The following is a 14,809-nucleotide window of genomic DNA, read 5'->3' as shown; positions in this document are numbered from 1 at the left end:
CCTCACTCTCTTGACTTGTAAAGTGAAGATAATAAGACCATACTTATCCCACAAAATTGTTGGAAAAACGTAAGTCTACATTTTATGCAGAGGTGCTTTAAACCTGCATGATGTTACATAAATGTTAGTTTCTAGTAGTCTCGTGTGTTCTCCAATTTACTAAGCGATAATACAGCTTTTTCTCAGTTGCTCAGGCCAGAATTCTTAGAGTCATCCTTTTCGCTTTGTGTGATATATTTCCCAGCGAGGGAAAGTGGAACAACTCTATCTCTGTGTCAGGGATTTTTCTTTGCCCGTGGCTTCTTGTTTTTAGGAAAATGTCATTCCATGACAAGTGAATTTGATGAGAAGAAAGTGTATCGAGAAATTCTGGCTTCCGGTGGCTTTTGAAAGTAAGACCTAAAATATAAAATCCTCCCCCGTGAGCAAAATCTAGAAGCTTCTTACCAGTTCCCGGGAAGAAACCAACCATAGATGTCCTTATAAAGTGCTTTCTTTAGGGTAAAAAAAAGAGAGAGAGAAGTGATTTGTAGAGTAAATGTGCAAGGTGGCTGGGAGCTTAATGGCTGGAGGTGCGTTTCCAAGGATGAGCCTGCTGGCTGGGGGGTGGCAGGGACAGACTGTGGGAGTCTGGCTCCTCTTTCATTGGATAGCCTTGTGTAGCTCACTCAGTCATGTCTGACTCTTTGCAGCCCCATGGACTGTAGCCCGCCAGGCTCCTCTGTTCATGGGATTTTCCTGGCAAGAATACTGGAGCCGGTTGCCGTTTCTTATTCCAGGGGATCTTCCGCATCCTAGGGATCAGGCCGGCGTCTCCTGCGTCTCCTGCACTGGCAGGCCGATTCTTTCCCACTAGTGCCATCTAGTGGAACGCCTCTCTTAAGCGCGGGAAGTGATAGCGCCTCCTCTAGGGTCACTGTGCTGTGGAAGTCACGTGCTGAGCGCAAACGCTGGAGGTAGGGACAGAGTCTGTTACAGGATCTCCATCATCACCTGGTGGAGCGGTTCCTGGGCACTGAAGGCCACGCCCCGCGGAGTCCACAGCAGCTCCTCATCAACCAGCCGCACCTTTTTCTTTCATTGTCTCAGATTTTGGCACTCTGCCGTGAGCTCTCTTGAGTGAAGGATTCTTCCGTCATTAAAAGTAAGAGCTTGAAAACCACTGATCTGACACCTAGTTAGAGTAACACAGGGTAAAACATGACCAGAAAAGGCATCCTGCTACAAACACCTGGGAAATTCAAATAAAATGTTTTATAAAAAAGTCCTTTTAAATGTACAATATTTAAATGCAGAAGTATATATGTACAGTATTTAAACCTAGAGTATATAAGAGTATATTGGAGAAGGAAACGGCGATCCACTCCAGTATTCTTGGCTGGAGAATCCCGCGAACAGAGGAGCCTGGCCGGCTACAGTCCATGGGGTAGCAGAGTCGGACATGATTGAGCACACATACACACGTAGAAGGGTACATGAGAACGTAAGGGAGGTAATACAGAAACAGAAGCTGGAAAACGAGAATAGCGAGAGTGAGTGGGGTGCGGGAAGCAGGAGAAAAGGCTTGCCTTTCAATGTCTGACGGGGACTCGAGGCCCTGGAGGACTTGAGGCCCCTGGAGGACACGCATCCTTCTCAGGCACAAGTGAAGTAGCTACAGTAAGTGGCGACACATGTAACCACAGAACACTTTGCAAACACTAAAGAGCTGATACCAGGGCCTCCCTGGCGGTCCTGTGGCTGAGACTCCTCCCCACTGCCAATGCAGGGGGCCAGGGTTCCATCCCTGGTCAGGGAACTGGATCCAACATGCCGCAAGTGAGACCCAGCACAGCCAAAGATGGAGGTGTGGCTGGGAAGCTGATATCATATGGACTCTGCTGCCTTACCCCTGCGGATTTTTTGTAGTATTTCTATATAAACTTTTGGCTGTGTTGGGTCTCAGTTGCGGTTTGCAGGCCTAATTGCCCTGAGTCACGTGGAATCCTAGTTCCCCGACCAGGGATTGAACCTGCCTCCCCTGCATTGGAAGGTGGGTTCTTAACCTCTGGATCACCTGGGAAGTCCCAACCCTGTGGATTTTAGTTGGTAATATTAACAACATAGCCAAAAGCAACTCGTACATTTGCAAACTCAAAAATACACCTGTAAATAACCTGTGTGTCAAAGAGGAAAGCATACTGGAAATTTTAATATACTCAGAATGAAATGAAAGGTGAGTATCTACACTTGGAGGAAAGAGCTAAAATTTTGAGAGAAATGTTATAGTTTTAAATGCCTATCTTAAAGAAGAGGAAGGAAGAGGGTCGTGAAGAAGCAGCAAGATGGAAATCAATGAGCTCAATGTTCAATTCAAGGAATTAGAAGGAAACTACATAGTCTAATATAGAAAACCCAGAGAAAGCAGCCGTATGTAGAAAATAATGCTGGGAACAAACACTGATGCACTGGGAAACAAAAAAATATTAGAACGAGCAAACCAAAAGGCTGGGTCTTTGAAAAAATGAGTAAAATAAGCAAATCTCCAGGCAAATGATTCAGAAAAAAACAAAAAAGAAAACATATATTATAAAAATGAAGACAAGGACATGACTAAGAGACGCACATGGATGCACACTCAGCCGTGTCGGACTCTTTGCAACTCCGTGGACTGTAGCCCTTCAGGCTCCTCTGTCCATGGGATTCTCCAGGAGAGAATACTGGAGTGGGTTGCCAATTCCTCCTCCAGGGGATCTTCTCGACCCAGGGATCAAACCCACGTCTCCTACATCTCCTGCATAGGCAGGCGGAATCTTTACCACTGAGCCACCTGGGAATCCCAACTTAGAGACAGTAGAGAGTTCTTGAAAATATTATATCACAAAATTTTATGACAATACATTTGAAAGTTTACATAAAATAATTTCCTAGAAAAATAGAATTCACTAAAACTGATTCAAACAGAGATACAATACCTGAATATACTAATGTTATCAGTGAAACTGTGCCTCCCTAGATATGTTTAAATCTTAAACCCCACTGACTCAGATTATGACATTGTTTGGAAAGTTGGTAATTAGTTCAGATGAGGTCATACTGGAGTGGGGTGGGCCCCTAACCCAGTATGACTGGCGTCCTTATGAAGGACAGTGAAGAGTGTGACTCAGGGAAGATGGGGCCAGATGTCGGAACCTGCACAGACAAACCAAGATGAGTAAGGACGGCAGGTCATCACTAAAGCTAGGAGAGAGCATGGAATCGATTCTTCCTCCGAGCCTCTAGAAAGTACTGACCCTTCTGACCCCTTGATTTTAGACTGCTGGCCTCCACGGCTGTGAAAGAATAAATTTCTACAATTTAAAATTGCCCAGTACTTTGCTGTGGTAGCCCTGTGAAATTAATATAACTGATAATCATTAGATTGAAAAGACAGTTTAAAATCTGCACACACAAACACAGTGGAGTGGTCCATTTCAGCTTCCTCAACACCGAGACAGGTAAACCAAGCCCCTGCGAAGGTTCCCTTCTGGAATCCCCAGCAGGTTGGGTGGTGATGGGGCGGGGAGTGAAGGGTGGGTGGCGTGCAGGAATCACAGAGTAAGTAGATCCATGTCAAGGCTTCTGGTGACAACACAGGCTTCTCTCTTCTCCCTAGGTACTTCAAGGTGATGGAAAAATAACTTTCTACCCCGATGAGATTATCTTCCAAATTCTCTTTCCTGATGGATCAGGCCAGATATAGTATCCACTGGAACACAGGGACACATACGATGCCAGGAAAGTCTGTCTTTCGGGGCCGGGGCATGGGTTTTACTGGGGCCTGCATTGCTCTGCAGGGCTCTGCTTTCTGCAGGGGACCCCAAGGGACTACTTGTGCCTTAACCATCTCCCAGTTACCCATCAGGACACCTGGCTATGCTCATCCTCAGTATAAAAGGGGGCAAGTTCACGTACATCATTCTGGAAGACAGTGCAAAAACGTGCATCCGGGCCCTTATCAACAACTCTGGCCATGCCACCTTCCATGATGAAAATGGAGACATCTGGTAAGCCTGGGGCATGAGTCCCAAACACCCCTCCCTGCGGAGAAGCACTGTGATTAAGGTTCTGAGTCCCAGTCTGCAAAGCCATCCTCTTTCTGGGTAAGCCTCTCTTTCTCTCTCTCATTCACTTAGAATTCATCCGTCCAACCCACGCATGGGGAGCTGGGTGTCGTGATGAGCTTGTAAGACGGGTCCCTAACCTCAGATGGTGCCCCAGCCTTTTTGCACCATTGCTTCCCCTCCAGGACACAGCAATCACAGCCTCAAAAGCTGGAGTAAGCTTTGGGTTTTGTCTCCTCTCACTTAAGAATCAAACTTGACTAGAATGACCTTAGAAAGACCCAGTGCCCCCTCTGTTCCAGGTACTGCGGAGAGAAAGGTATGGTTAGTGCACTGGAGATACATGTATTGTATTTTAAAAACATAACTTCTAAAAATGTCATTGTAACTAACTTGGCTGTTATGTTCCCGTTTCTGGTAATGGTAGGGAACCTCATCTTACCCATTCAAGGTAACTCAGTCACTTTAGAACTTCTCTCCATCTCTTTGGTATAAGAACTGTCTTTTCAGGATTTTTCCCTTGCCTTCTGTTCTAGTGCTCACAAAGTGGAGAATGAATATTCTCTTGAGCCAACTTTATACTTCTGGATAGTTAAGGCCAAATTTTAATTCAAAGAAATATTTTCACCCTCCAGGCCTTGGTTTTTAGGAATGTTTTCCCTGTTATGAGGTTTTCAACACCATTTGCTAGTTGACTACTTTGTTCTCAGGTGTATCTGCTCTTCCTGGAGGGCTATTTGTATAGAAATTGATGTCTGTAATATTACAAAGCTACAGTAATTAAAATGGTGTGGTCCTGGCACAAAAGCAAACATATGGATCATTGGGACTGAACAGAGAGCCCAGAAATAAACCCATACACCTACCATGAATTAATCTTCAACAAGGGAGGCAAGACTATACAATAGAGAAAAGACAGTCTAGTCAGCAAGTGGTGTTGGAAAAGCTGAACAGCCTCATATAAATCAATGAAGTTAGAACACACCATCACACCATATACAAGAATAAACTCGAAATGGCTTAAAGACCTAAATATAAGACATGACACCACGAAATTCCTGGAAGAGAACATAGGCAATACCTTCTCTGATATAAATCATCACAATATTTTCTTAGATCAGTCTCCCAAGGCAAAAGAAATTAAAGCAAAAATTAACAAATGGGGCCTAATAAAACTTGAAAGCTTTTACACAGCAAAGGAAACCATAAGCAAAATGAAAAGACAACCCATGGACTGGGAGAAAATATTTGCAAATGATGCAACCAACAAGAGTTTAGTTTCCAAAATATACAAACAGCTCATGTAATTAAATATTAAAAAAAACCAAACAACCTAACAAAAAAAGTCTTTAAGACTTAAACAGACATTTCAAAGAAGACCTACAGAAGGATAATAGGCACATGAAAAGATACTCAACATCACTTATTATTAGAGAAATACAAATCAAAAGTAGAGTGAGATATCACCTCACATCAGTCAGAATAGCCATCATTAAAAAGTCTACAAATAATAAATGTTGGAGAGGGTACGGAGAAAAGGGGACCCTCCTACATTATCAGTGGGGATATAAATTGGTGCAGCCACTATGGAAAACAGTATGGAGGTTCCCCAAAAAACTAAAAAGAGAGCTACCATATGATTCAGCAGCCCCCCTCCTGGTCATATATCCAGAAAATGTGAAAAATCTGATCCAAAAAGAAGTCCATCCACAGATGAATGGATAAAGAAGATGTAGTGTGTGTGTGTATGTGTGTGTGTGTATATATGTAGATATATACAGTAGGTATTACTCAATCATAGAAGAAAATGAAATAATGCCATTTGCGGCAACACAGATGGACCTAGAGAGTATCAGACTAAGTGAGTCAGAGAAAGAAAAATGTTATATATCACTTATATGTGGATTCTAAAAAATAATACAAATGAATTTATGTCCAAAACAGAAACAGACAAAGAAAAAAAAAAGAAACAGACAAAGAGAGCAAACTTATAGTTACCAAAGGGGAAAGGGTTGGAGGAGGACAGATTAAGAATATTGTATTAACAGATACACACTGCTATACATAACATAAACGACAAGGATGTACTGTATCGCACAAGGAACTATATTTAATATCTCATAATAACCTGTGATGGAAAAGAATCTGTATATAAAACCAAGTCACTTTGCTATATATATATATATATACCTGAAAATAACACAATATTTTTTAAAATTTATTTATTTTAATTGGAGGCTAATTACTTTACAATATTGTAGTGGGTTTTGCCATACATTGACATGAATCAGCCATGGGTTTACATGTGTAAACCCTCCCATCCCATCCCTCAGGGTCATCCCAGTGCACCAGCCCCGAGCACCCTGTCTCATGCATCGAACTTGGACTGGCAATCTGTTTCACATATGCTAATATACATGTTTCAATGCTATTCTCTCAGATCATCCCACCCTCACCTTCTCTCACAGAGTCCAAAAGACTGTTCTTTACATCTGTGTTTCTTTTGCTGTCTTGCATACAGGGTCATTGTTACCATCTTTCTAAATTCCATATATATGCATTAATATACTGTATTGGTGTTTTTCTTTCTGACTTACTTCACTCCGTATAATAGGCTCTAGTTTCATCCACCTCATTAGAACTGATTCAAATGTGTTCTTTTTATTAGCTGAGTAATACTCCATTGTGTATATGTACCACAGCTTCCTTATCCATTCATCTGCTGATGGACATCTAGGTTGCTTCCATGTCCTGGCTATTATAAACAGTGCTGCAATGAACACTGGGGTACACATGTCTCTTTCAATTCTGGTTTCCTCAGTGTAACACAAATATTTTAAATTAACGGTATGTCAACAAGAAAAGTGTTTTTAAAAGAAAGAATTTGATGTCTAAAAGTGAGAAGAAAGTACTATATACAAGAAGCAGCAAGCAATGGGGGCAAGAAACTTCATCTCCAACAGTATCTGCTACACACAGTAGGGGCTCTTCTCCTAAATGTCATTAACTTTTGGAAACAAAAGGGACCATGAGGAAAATCTGCTTGTATTTTCTTGATAAGGAAACTTCAGTTCAGTCGCTCAGTCGTGTCCGACTCCTTGCGACCCCATGAATTGCAGCATGCCAGGCCTCCCTGTCCATCACCAACTCCCGGAGTTCACTCAGACTCACATCCATCAAGTCAGTGACGCCATCCAGCCATCTCATCCTGTCATCTCCTTCTCCTCCTGCCCCCAATCCTTCCCACCATCAGAGTCTTTTCCAATGAGTCAACTCTTCACATGAGGTGGCCAAAGTATTGGAGTTTCAGCCTTAGCATCAGTCCTTTCAAAGAATACCCAGGACTGCTCTCCTTTAGGATGGACTGGTTGGATCTCCTTGTAGTCCAAGGGACTCTCAAGAGTCTTCTCCAACACCATAGTTCAAAAGCATCAATTCTTTGGCACTCAGCTTTCTTCACAGTCCAACTCTCACATCTACACATGACCACTGGAAAAACCATAGCCTTGACTAGACAGACCTTTGTTGGCAAAGTAATATCTCTGCTTTTTAGTGTGCTATCTAGGTCGGTCATAACTTTCCTTCCAAGGAGTAAGCATCTTTTAATTTCATGGCTGCAATCACCATCTGCAGTGATTTTGGAGCCCCAAAATAAAGTCTGACACTGTTTCCCCATCTATTTCCCATGAATACCAGACCACCTGACCTGCCTCTTGAGAAACATATATGCAGGTCAGGAAGCCACTGTTAGAACTGGACATGGAACAACAGACTGGTTCCAAATAGGAAAAGGAGTACGTCAAGGCTGTATATTGTCACCCTGCTTATTTAACTTATATGCAGAATACATCATGAGAAACGCTGGGCTGGAAGAATCACAAGCTGTAATTAAGATTGCCAGGAGAAATATCAATAACCTCAGAAATGCAGATGACACCACCTTTATGCAGAAAGTGAAGAGGAACTAAAAAGCCTCTTGATGAAAGTGAAAGAGGAGGGTGAAAAAGTTGGCTTAAAGCTCAACATTCAGAAAACGAAGATCATGGCATCCAGTCCCATCACTTCATGGCAAATAGATGGGGAAACAGCGGAAACAGTGTCAGACTTTATTTTTTTAACTTAGGTGCAGAAAAAATGATGAGTCGTTTGCCCCAAGTCATACATAAAGTCCCAGGAAAGAGGTTTTATGGAATTTTTGACTCGGCTTGAACTAAAGCATTATTTTCAATGATCAAATAAAGTTTGCAAGAGAAACCACATCTTACGGCAGCACACCCAAACCCAAGGGAAGGGTGGTGCTGAGAGCTGGGGGAAGGCTGTTCCCTGCCCCCACCTCAAGATTCTGATTCTGTCCGTCTGGGGTGGGGCCTTCTTTGTACAGGTGCTTCATCCTCACAAATACCCTATGAGCAACATACTGTTATTATCTGCATTTTACCACTGAAGCTGAGGCACAGAGAGTTTAATTAACTGGCCCAAAGTCACCCAGCTTGCAAGTGACCAAGTCAGGCTATGAACCTAGAAAGTCTGACTCCAGAGTCCAGGTTGTTTTGTCTTTTGTTTTTTTAGTTGGAGGATAATTGCCTTACAAAAGTCTAGGTTTTTAAAAATTCATTACATGCGTCACAGCTTCTCCTCTAGGTGAAGAGGGGTGTGGTCAACAGGCTGGGCTCAACAGTGAAGGGACTTAATAGTTTGCACTTGGCTCAATGGGCAGTGGGAAGCAACAGGAGGACCTAGTGTTGGGGGCTGACCAGAAGTCCTCCTTATTGAAGGTGACCGAGGCTGCCCTGATCAGGTCTGAGCTGGTCTCTCCCTCTGAGCCGAACTTAAAGGCCCCTGGACAGCTCGGATGAGGCCTGGCAGGTGATCTGAGTGACCCAGGCTCCCCCAAAGCCCGCCTTCTCCTGACTAGCCCAGGGCTCAGATTCTCTCCCCTTCTGTGTTCAGTTCCCGAGAAAACCTGCATTGGTTCTCAGGACAGACCTGGTGGGATGTGAAAAGCAGAAGCCGAGGCAGACGGAGATATGATGGACTTGAAATGCCAGGAGAGGATGCTTGCAGGAGAGCAGGGCTTGGGCTGGGAGAGGGAGGAACCCACCAGTCCACACTCACCCACAGCTGGGTTACGCGGGCACCAGGCGCCATTCGGGGACAGCATCCCTCCGGGAGCCACACGGATGGGGACCCTGCACTCCGGACTTCCAATTACGTTTCCATATTGGTGGGAAGGACGGATGATAAGCAAGAATGGCCGGTTCTCATTATTAAAGATAGTTCAGTTCTGTCAAGTCTCCAGGACATACCGGGCAGAATTTGAGTTGCCTGGTGTGCACGTTCCCAGCCGCTCTGCTTTCTTGATGCAGCTCTTAACACAGGAATCAGGGGATGGAGCCGGGAAGGGAAGGGCAAGGGGGTGCTGGGAAGTCCCGCCCTGGGGCTGGTGGGAACCAGGATGGGGTGTTTCTAGGACGCGAGCCTATCCATGTGTCTGTGCTGCTGCGGTGCTTGCCCAGTCATGTCAGACTCTTTTACGACCTCATGAATTGCAGCCCGCCAGGCTTCTCTGTCCATGGGATTCTCCAGGCAAGAATATTGGCATGGGTTGCCATTTTCTCCTCTAGGGGATCTTCCTGACCCAGGGACTGAACCCGCATCTGCTGTGTCTCCTGTATTGGCAGGCGGGTTCTTTACCACTGAGCCACCTGGGAAGCCCCCATAATGTGTATACACACGCCTCTTTCCCTGGGGAGCAATGGTTTACTATTTGTTAACTCTGTGTTTGAGGCAACTTTATGGAATCTAATTACAGCAGATAATGAGAATTAATGTGTATTAGTAAATTATACGAAGAAACCTAACTAAGGCTGAATTGTCATACTGGGACCCAGAGGGGCTGGTCAAGAAGAGCTTCTTGGAGGAGGTGACATTTAAGCCTAAACTTAGAACCCACTGTACCACACAGGCTAGAAGGAACACTTTCTCCAGGGAGAGGGAACAGCATGGCAAAGCCTTCAGGAGGTCAAAAGCACACATGACCCGGAACTGAAAGGAGCGACTGGGTGTGAGGGGCTAGGGGCAGGCTGGGGCTGAAGGGCTGCACCTTGTCTGGGTTCTGGGGGTGGAGCCAGGCGGGAGAGGGGGAAGGGCAGGCGTGCATCGCTGGGGGAGGCCACGCCCCCACCCCCCTCCCACCCCGGGCCCAGAGCGGCAGCTGCCTGATGCCTTCTTGGTCTAGGTTGAGCCTGAGCCAAAATCTGGGCTACTACTTCGCCAAAGATGAATGCCAGAAGGCCTGGAACTGGTGGGATCTCAGCCTCCACGTGCACGCGCCCCCCATCCAGCCCATCTCCCTGAAAATCAACCAGTACGTCGAGGTGCAAATCAGGAGCCAGGACAAAATCATCTTCCACTTCACCCACCACGAGAAGCACATTTGCTTAAACCTGGGCACCAAGTACAAGGTTCGGTCCCAACTCCCCACCTCGGTCTGCCAGGCGGGGAACCGCCTGCTCCTGGGCCACTGCGGGCTGGGGGTGGTCCACGCCCTGGCCTCCGGGATGTTCTGCCTCAGCCCAGCCCCTAGGGAAACGAGGCCAGCTTCATGGACCGGCCGTGTGACCGTGTACAAAGGCAATCATTTCCTAGAGGAGTGGGATGTTGGGGGTGGGAGGGAAGTTCAAGAGGGAGGGGACACTGACAGCCGATTCACGCTGTATGGCAGAAACCAACACGACACTGTAAAGCGACTATCTTCCCATTAAAAATAAATGTAAACAAAAGAGGCAATCAGCTGACATCCGAAGACCCTGAGATTCAGAGCGGAGGAGACTGACATCCTCATCCTGGACAGGCCCCAGGGGAGCCCCAGAGGGAGGTGGGGCTCATGGGCAGACATTGGCCCCCTGGCTGTGGCAGGGCTGTCTACTGCTGCGCTAGGGAGTCCGTGGGGAGCACCAGACGCCCCCAGGAGGGCACAGCCTTTGGTTTGGGGTCAGGTTGGCATGTGGCCTCAGCCCAATCACCATAGCCCGTGTGTCCACAGGCACGGGTCAAGTGTCTTGGGGAAGCAGAAGAAACATCACTGGTGGCAGGACTGGGCACTCAGGTTTGCCCTGGAGACATTCGGTCCTGGAAGGGTCCAGGAAGACTCTGCCCACAGGGTCCCAGTCCTGCCGTGGGGGGCACGTGGTGTCCGGGCCACATTAATCCTCACCCAGCCTTCTGTGAATTCCCCCAGTACATTACCCTGGAGGTGCTGAGCGAAATGAAAAAGAAATCAGTCCTGGAGATGGAAGTCAGTCCCACGGCTCAGAAGATCCAGATCCTTCTGGGGAAAATGAGTAGGCTCCTGAGGCTACTGACCATCCCCGACTTGGAAAGCTTCACATGGTGCGTCAAGATCTTGCCAACAAGGCGACACAGGTCCGAGCAGGGGCTCGCTCCCAGCAAGCTCAGGCCATCACCCAGTTGTCCCAGAGGGGCTTCGGCAGGTGCTAAATGTCTGGGGGAGGTGGAGTTGTCAGACGCCCCAAGGAAACCCCCAAAGCCCTAGGCTTTGAGAGCTGGCTTGTAATGTGGTACCTGTCACAGCTCCTTGGTTTGGTGGGGCTGAGTTCTGGGGGGTGGGGGGGCAGAGAGAGGGCTGACAGCGTCTGTGGCTGGGCACAGAAGACTTAAGCATGTGCCCTGAGGGTATCAGAGGCAAATTGTTTCAGAGAATACATGTCAACCCATGTCCCGCTGGCTTCTTCTGGTCATTTGAATGCAGAAGTTCTTTCTAGTCCTTGAGTTGACTCAGGACACAGACTATCTCAAAGCCATTGTTGACTGTGTGACCTTGGGCATGTAGTTTCCTGCCTCAGTTTCCTCACCTGTGAAATGGGTCTAGAAACAGTAGCCTCACAAACACCCCCTCTTCTGCCCTTGCCAAGGCAGAGGGACACTCACTCAGTAAAGCAGCACCAGCCTGCAGCCAGTCCCCCAGCTTGGGGCGGGGAAGCCCAAAAGGACCCACAGTCAAAGCCTCTTCAATCTCTGGGCCCCTTTTGGGCACTGGTGACAGTCACCAACTCGAGTAGGTAAAGCAAAATGGGAAACGTGTGATCTGGGTGGAAGGTGCAGTGGGTCTCCAGTCCAGAAAGGACCGGTGTGTGGGAGGCCTCCAGAGCCAGGACTGTCTCAGCTCAGCGACACTTGTCTTATTCCAAAGGCGTGTTTTCTAGGCATCTCAGTTTGTGTGGCTTTGTCTCCTGATCTTTCTCAAAGACCAGTGGTCTCCGATTGGCCTGGCTTGATTAGGTCACTCAAGGTTCAATCCAGTGTGGTAGGGAGGGCGGGGTTATGTCTTGTAACCATAGCTCCTAGTTGATGTCAAGCATGGGGAGGGGCAGTAGTTTCTAGAAAAGGGGGGTTCAGGAGCTGGGTGGTCCTGTACAGCATGCCTTTCCTACATCCGAGGTACTGCAGACTTTCCAGAATGACCCCAACTGCAGCCTGAACCAAAAGCGTGTGGGAAACCCCTTCTTCCTGGCTCAGCCGAGCAACTAGCCAATCCCTGCTGTGAACAGACACACAAACCCTACTTTTGCAGCTGGGCTCTCCTGCCTCCAAATCTTCACCAAAGTCCCATCCTCACTCCAAACCCAGACAACAGTGCTCCTGGGGTGGGGCCGGGGTGGTCGGGCTGGTAGCAGCGGGCCCTACCGGTCACTTTCCCTCTGACTCTCACGTCTTATTGGCACGTAGCATCACCAGCTAGTACTACAGTTACTCTGCTGCCAGGCGGTGAGCCACGAGCGCTGCCAGTGACCGCTATGGGGAGCGAAGCGTCACGGGCCAACCTCCACATTTCCGGAGCTTGTTGGTTTACACCTTTGCTGGGTGTGGGCAGGGGCCCTTTCTCCTACCAAGCGCTGGAGACAGAAGCTCCCGGGTCGAGTCTCAGCAGCAAATAAACCCTCCAAGCCTGCCCACGTCTCAAAGCCCCGACGTTTCTCCCACATGTGCCTTGGAAGCCGATGGTCCAGGTGGGGGTCTTGGCACCACCACATGCCGGCTGTGCGACCTAGGCCAAGGCAGGGAGCCCCTCTGGGACTCCATTCCCTCCTCAGTAACAGGAGGGCAACCACAGAACAGAGCTCGCAGCTGGAGGATGAGAACAGATGGTGTTGGGGAAGCGCTCGGCGCGGGGCTTCCCAGCTGTGAGCACTTAGGATCATCAGCCAGGGCCTCCCCTGGTCCTGCTCCTTCTAAGAAGCCTAAAAGCATGACTCACCCCATTAATGCAGAGATTGTCAACAGGTGGCCTTGAAGAGGCATTGGGTTTGGTCAGCTCCCTGTTTTAAAATATTCTGACTTCTCTGGTGGTCCAGTGGCTAAGACTTCGCACTCCCGATGCAGGGGTCCCAGGTTCTATCTGTGGTCAGAGAACAAGATCCTGCATGCTGCTACTAAAGATCCTGTGTGCCACAACTAAGACCCAGCACAGCCCAACAGATAAATACTTCTTCAGAATCTTTAGGGACTTCCCTGGGTGGTCCAGTGGCTAGAACTCTGAGCTCCCAATGCTGGGATTCCTGGGTTCAGTCCCTGGTCTGGGAACTGGGTCAAACATGCTGCAACTAAGACCCAGAACAGCCAAATAAATGTATAATAAATATTAAATATTTAGCCATTAAAATATCTCGTTGCCAGCACTTACTTAGATGCGATATTTCACAGATTTTTTGCATTTCCAACTTCGCTTGCAGCTGTTACTCTGTGTGTGTGTTATCATGGACCAGACAGAATAACCCAGCAGCCAGGGACTACTTCATGAGGAAGAGTGAGTCCCCTCACAGATGAAGGATGTAGTGAAAGCAGCCAGGAGACCGGGAACTAGAAAAACCCAGCCCCCACCCTGTGTTAGCTTGCTAGAGCTGCTGTAACAAAGGACCACACGCTGGGTGGCTTACACAGCAGAAACTGATCGGCTCAGTTCTGGAAGCCAGAAGTCCAAGATCAAAGGTGTGGAAAGAATGTGGCCCAGGCCCATCTCCCAGCTTCTAGGAGTTTCTTTGTCTCTGGCAGTCTTCATATGGCGTTCTCCCTGTGTGCGCACCTCTGGATCAAATGCCCCCTTTCCACGGACGTCCCTGGGGGTCCACTGGTTAAGAATCGGCCTTGCAACACACAGGATGTACGTTCGACCCCTGGTCTGGGAACTAAGATCCCACATGCCAAGGAGCAACTAATAAGCCTGTGAGCCACAACTAGAGAGCCTGCGGGCTGCAACTCAGAGCCGACATGGCCAAGTAAATGTTTGTTTAATTTCCCCTTTTTATAAGGACACCAGTTATGCTGGGTGAGGGACCCGCCTCTTTACAGTGTCTTAGCCAACTACATCTGCAACGAGTTGGTTCACAGACACTTGCTGCTTGGATAGCAGGAGAACTCACCAGAGAGCACCTGTCCTCCCCCCAGCCCCACCCCACACCACTGCCAGGGGGGTGAAGGAGAGACCCCCTTCCCCTGTGCCTTGCGGCACAGCATCAGCACGCTACAGAGCTTCACTCTGCACCAGCTGGCGGTGGAGAAATGTTCTCTGGGCCCAGCTCCAGAATCTCAAAGCAGGGCCAAAAGGGGGTGGATTTGGAGGTGAGAGGCACTCCATGGATACTGACACAGAGGATCTTCCTTCTCCCTGCTCCAGGATTAATGAAGCACGGAGAATCACTCACACACAC

General features: G+C 47.8%; 1 protein-coding gene across 1 annotated transcript in view; it reads left to right on the top strand.

Moving 5' to 3' along the window:
• The window catches only part of ERICH6B (glutamate rich 6B), a 54,813-nt gene extending 40,305 nt beyond the window's left edge, over nucleotides 1–14,508 (top strand). Inside the window, exons 6-10 of the mRNA XM_052650363.1 lie at nucleotides 3,635–3,720; nucleotides 3,873–4,025; nucleotides 10,321–10,546; nucleotides 11,323–11,474; nucleotides 14,451–14,508. Of these exons, the coding sequence (XP_052506323.1) occupies nucleotides 3,635–3,720; nucleotides 3,873–4,025; nucleotides 10,321–10,546; nucleotides 11,323–11,474; nucleotides 14,451–14,508 (675 nt within the window). The remainder of the gene's footprint in view (nucleotides 1–3,634; nucleotides 3,721–3,872; nucleotides 4,026–10,320; nucleotides 10,547–11,322; nucleotides 11,475–14,450) is intronic.
• The last annotated feature ends 301 nt before the right edge of the window (nucleotides 14,509–14,809 follow it).

This window comes from Budorcas taxicolor, chromosome 12 (genome assembly GCF_023091745.1).
Source record: "Budorcas taxicolor isolate Tak-1 chromosome 12, Takin1.1, whole genome shotgun sequence".
Classification (NCBI taxonomy): domain Eukaryota; kingdom Metazoa; phylum Chordata; class Mammalia; order Artiodactyla; family Bovidae; genus Budorcas; species Budorcas taxicolor.
Note: the sequence above shows the minus strand (reverse complement) of the source record. Positions and strands in the feature narration are given on the sequence as shown.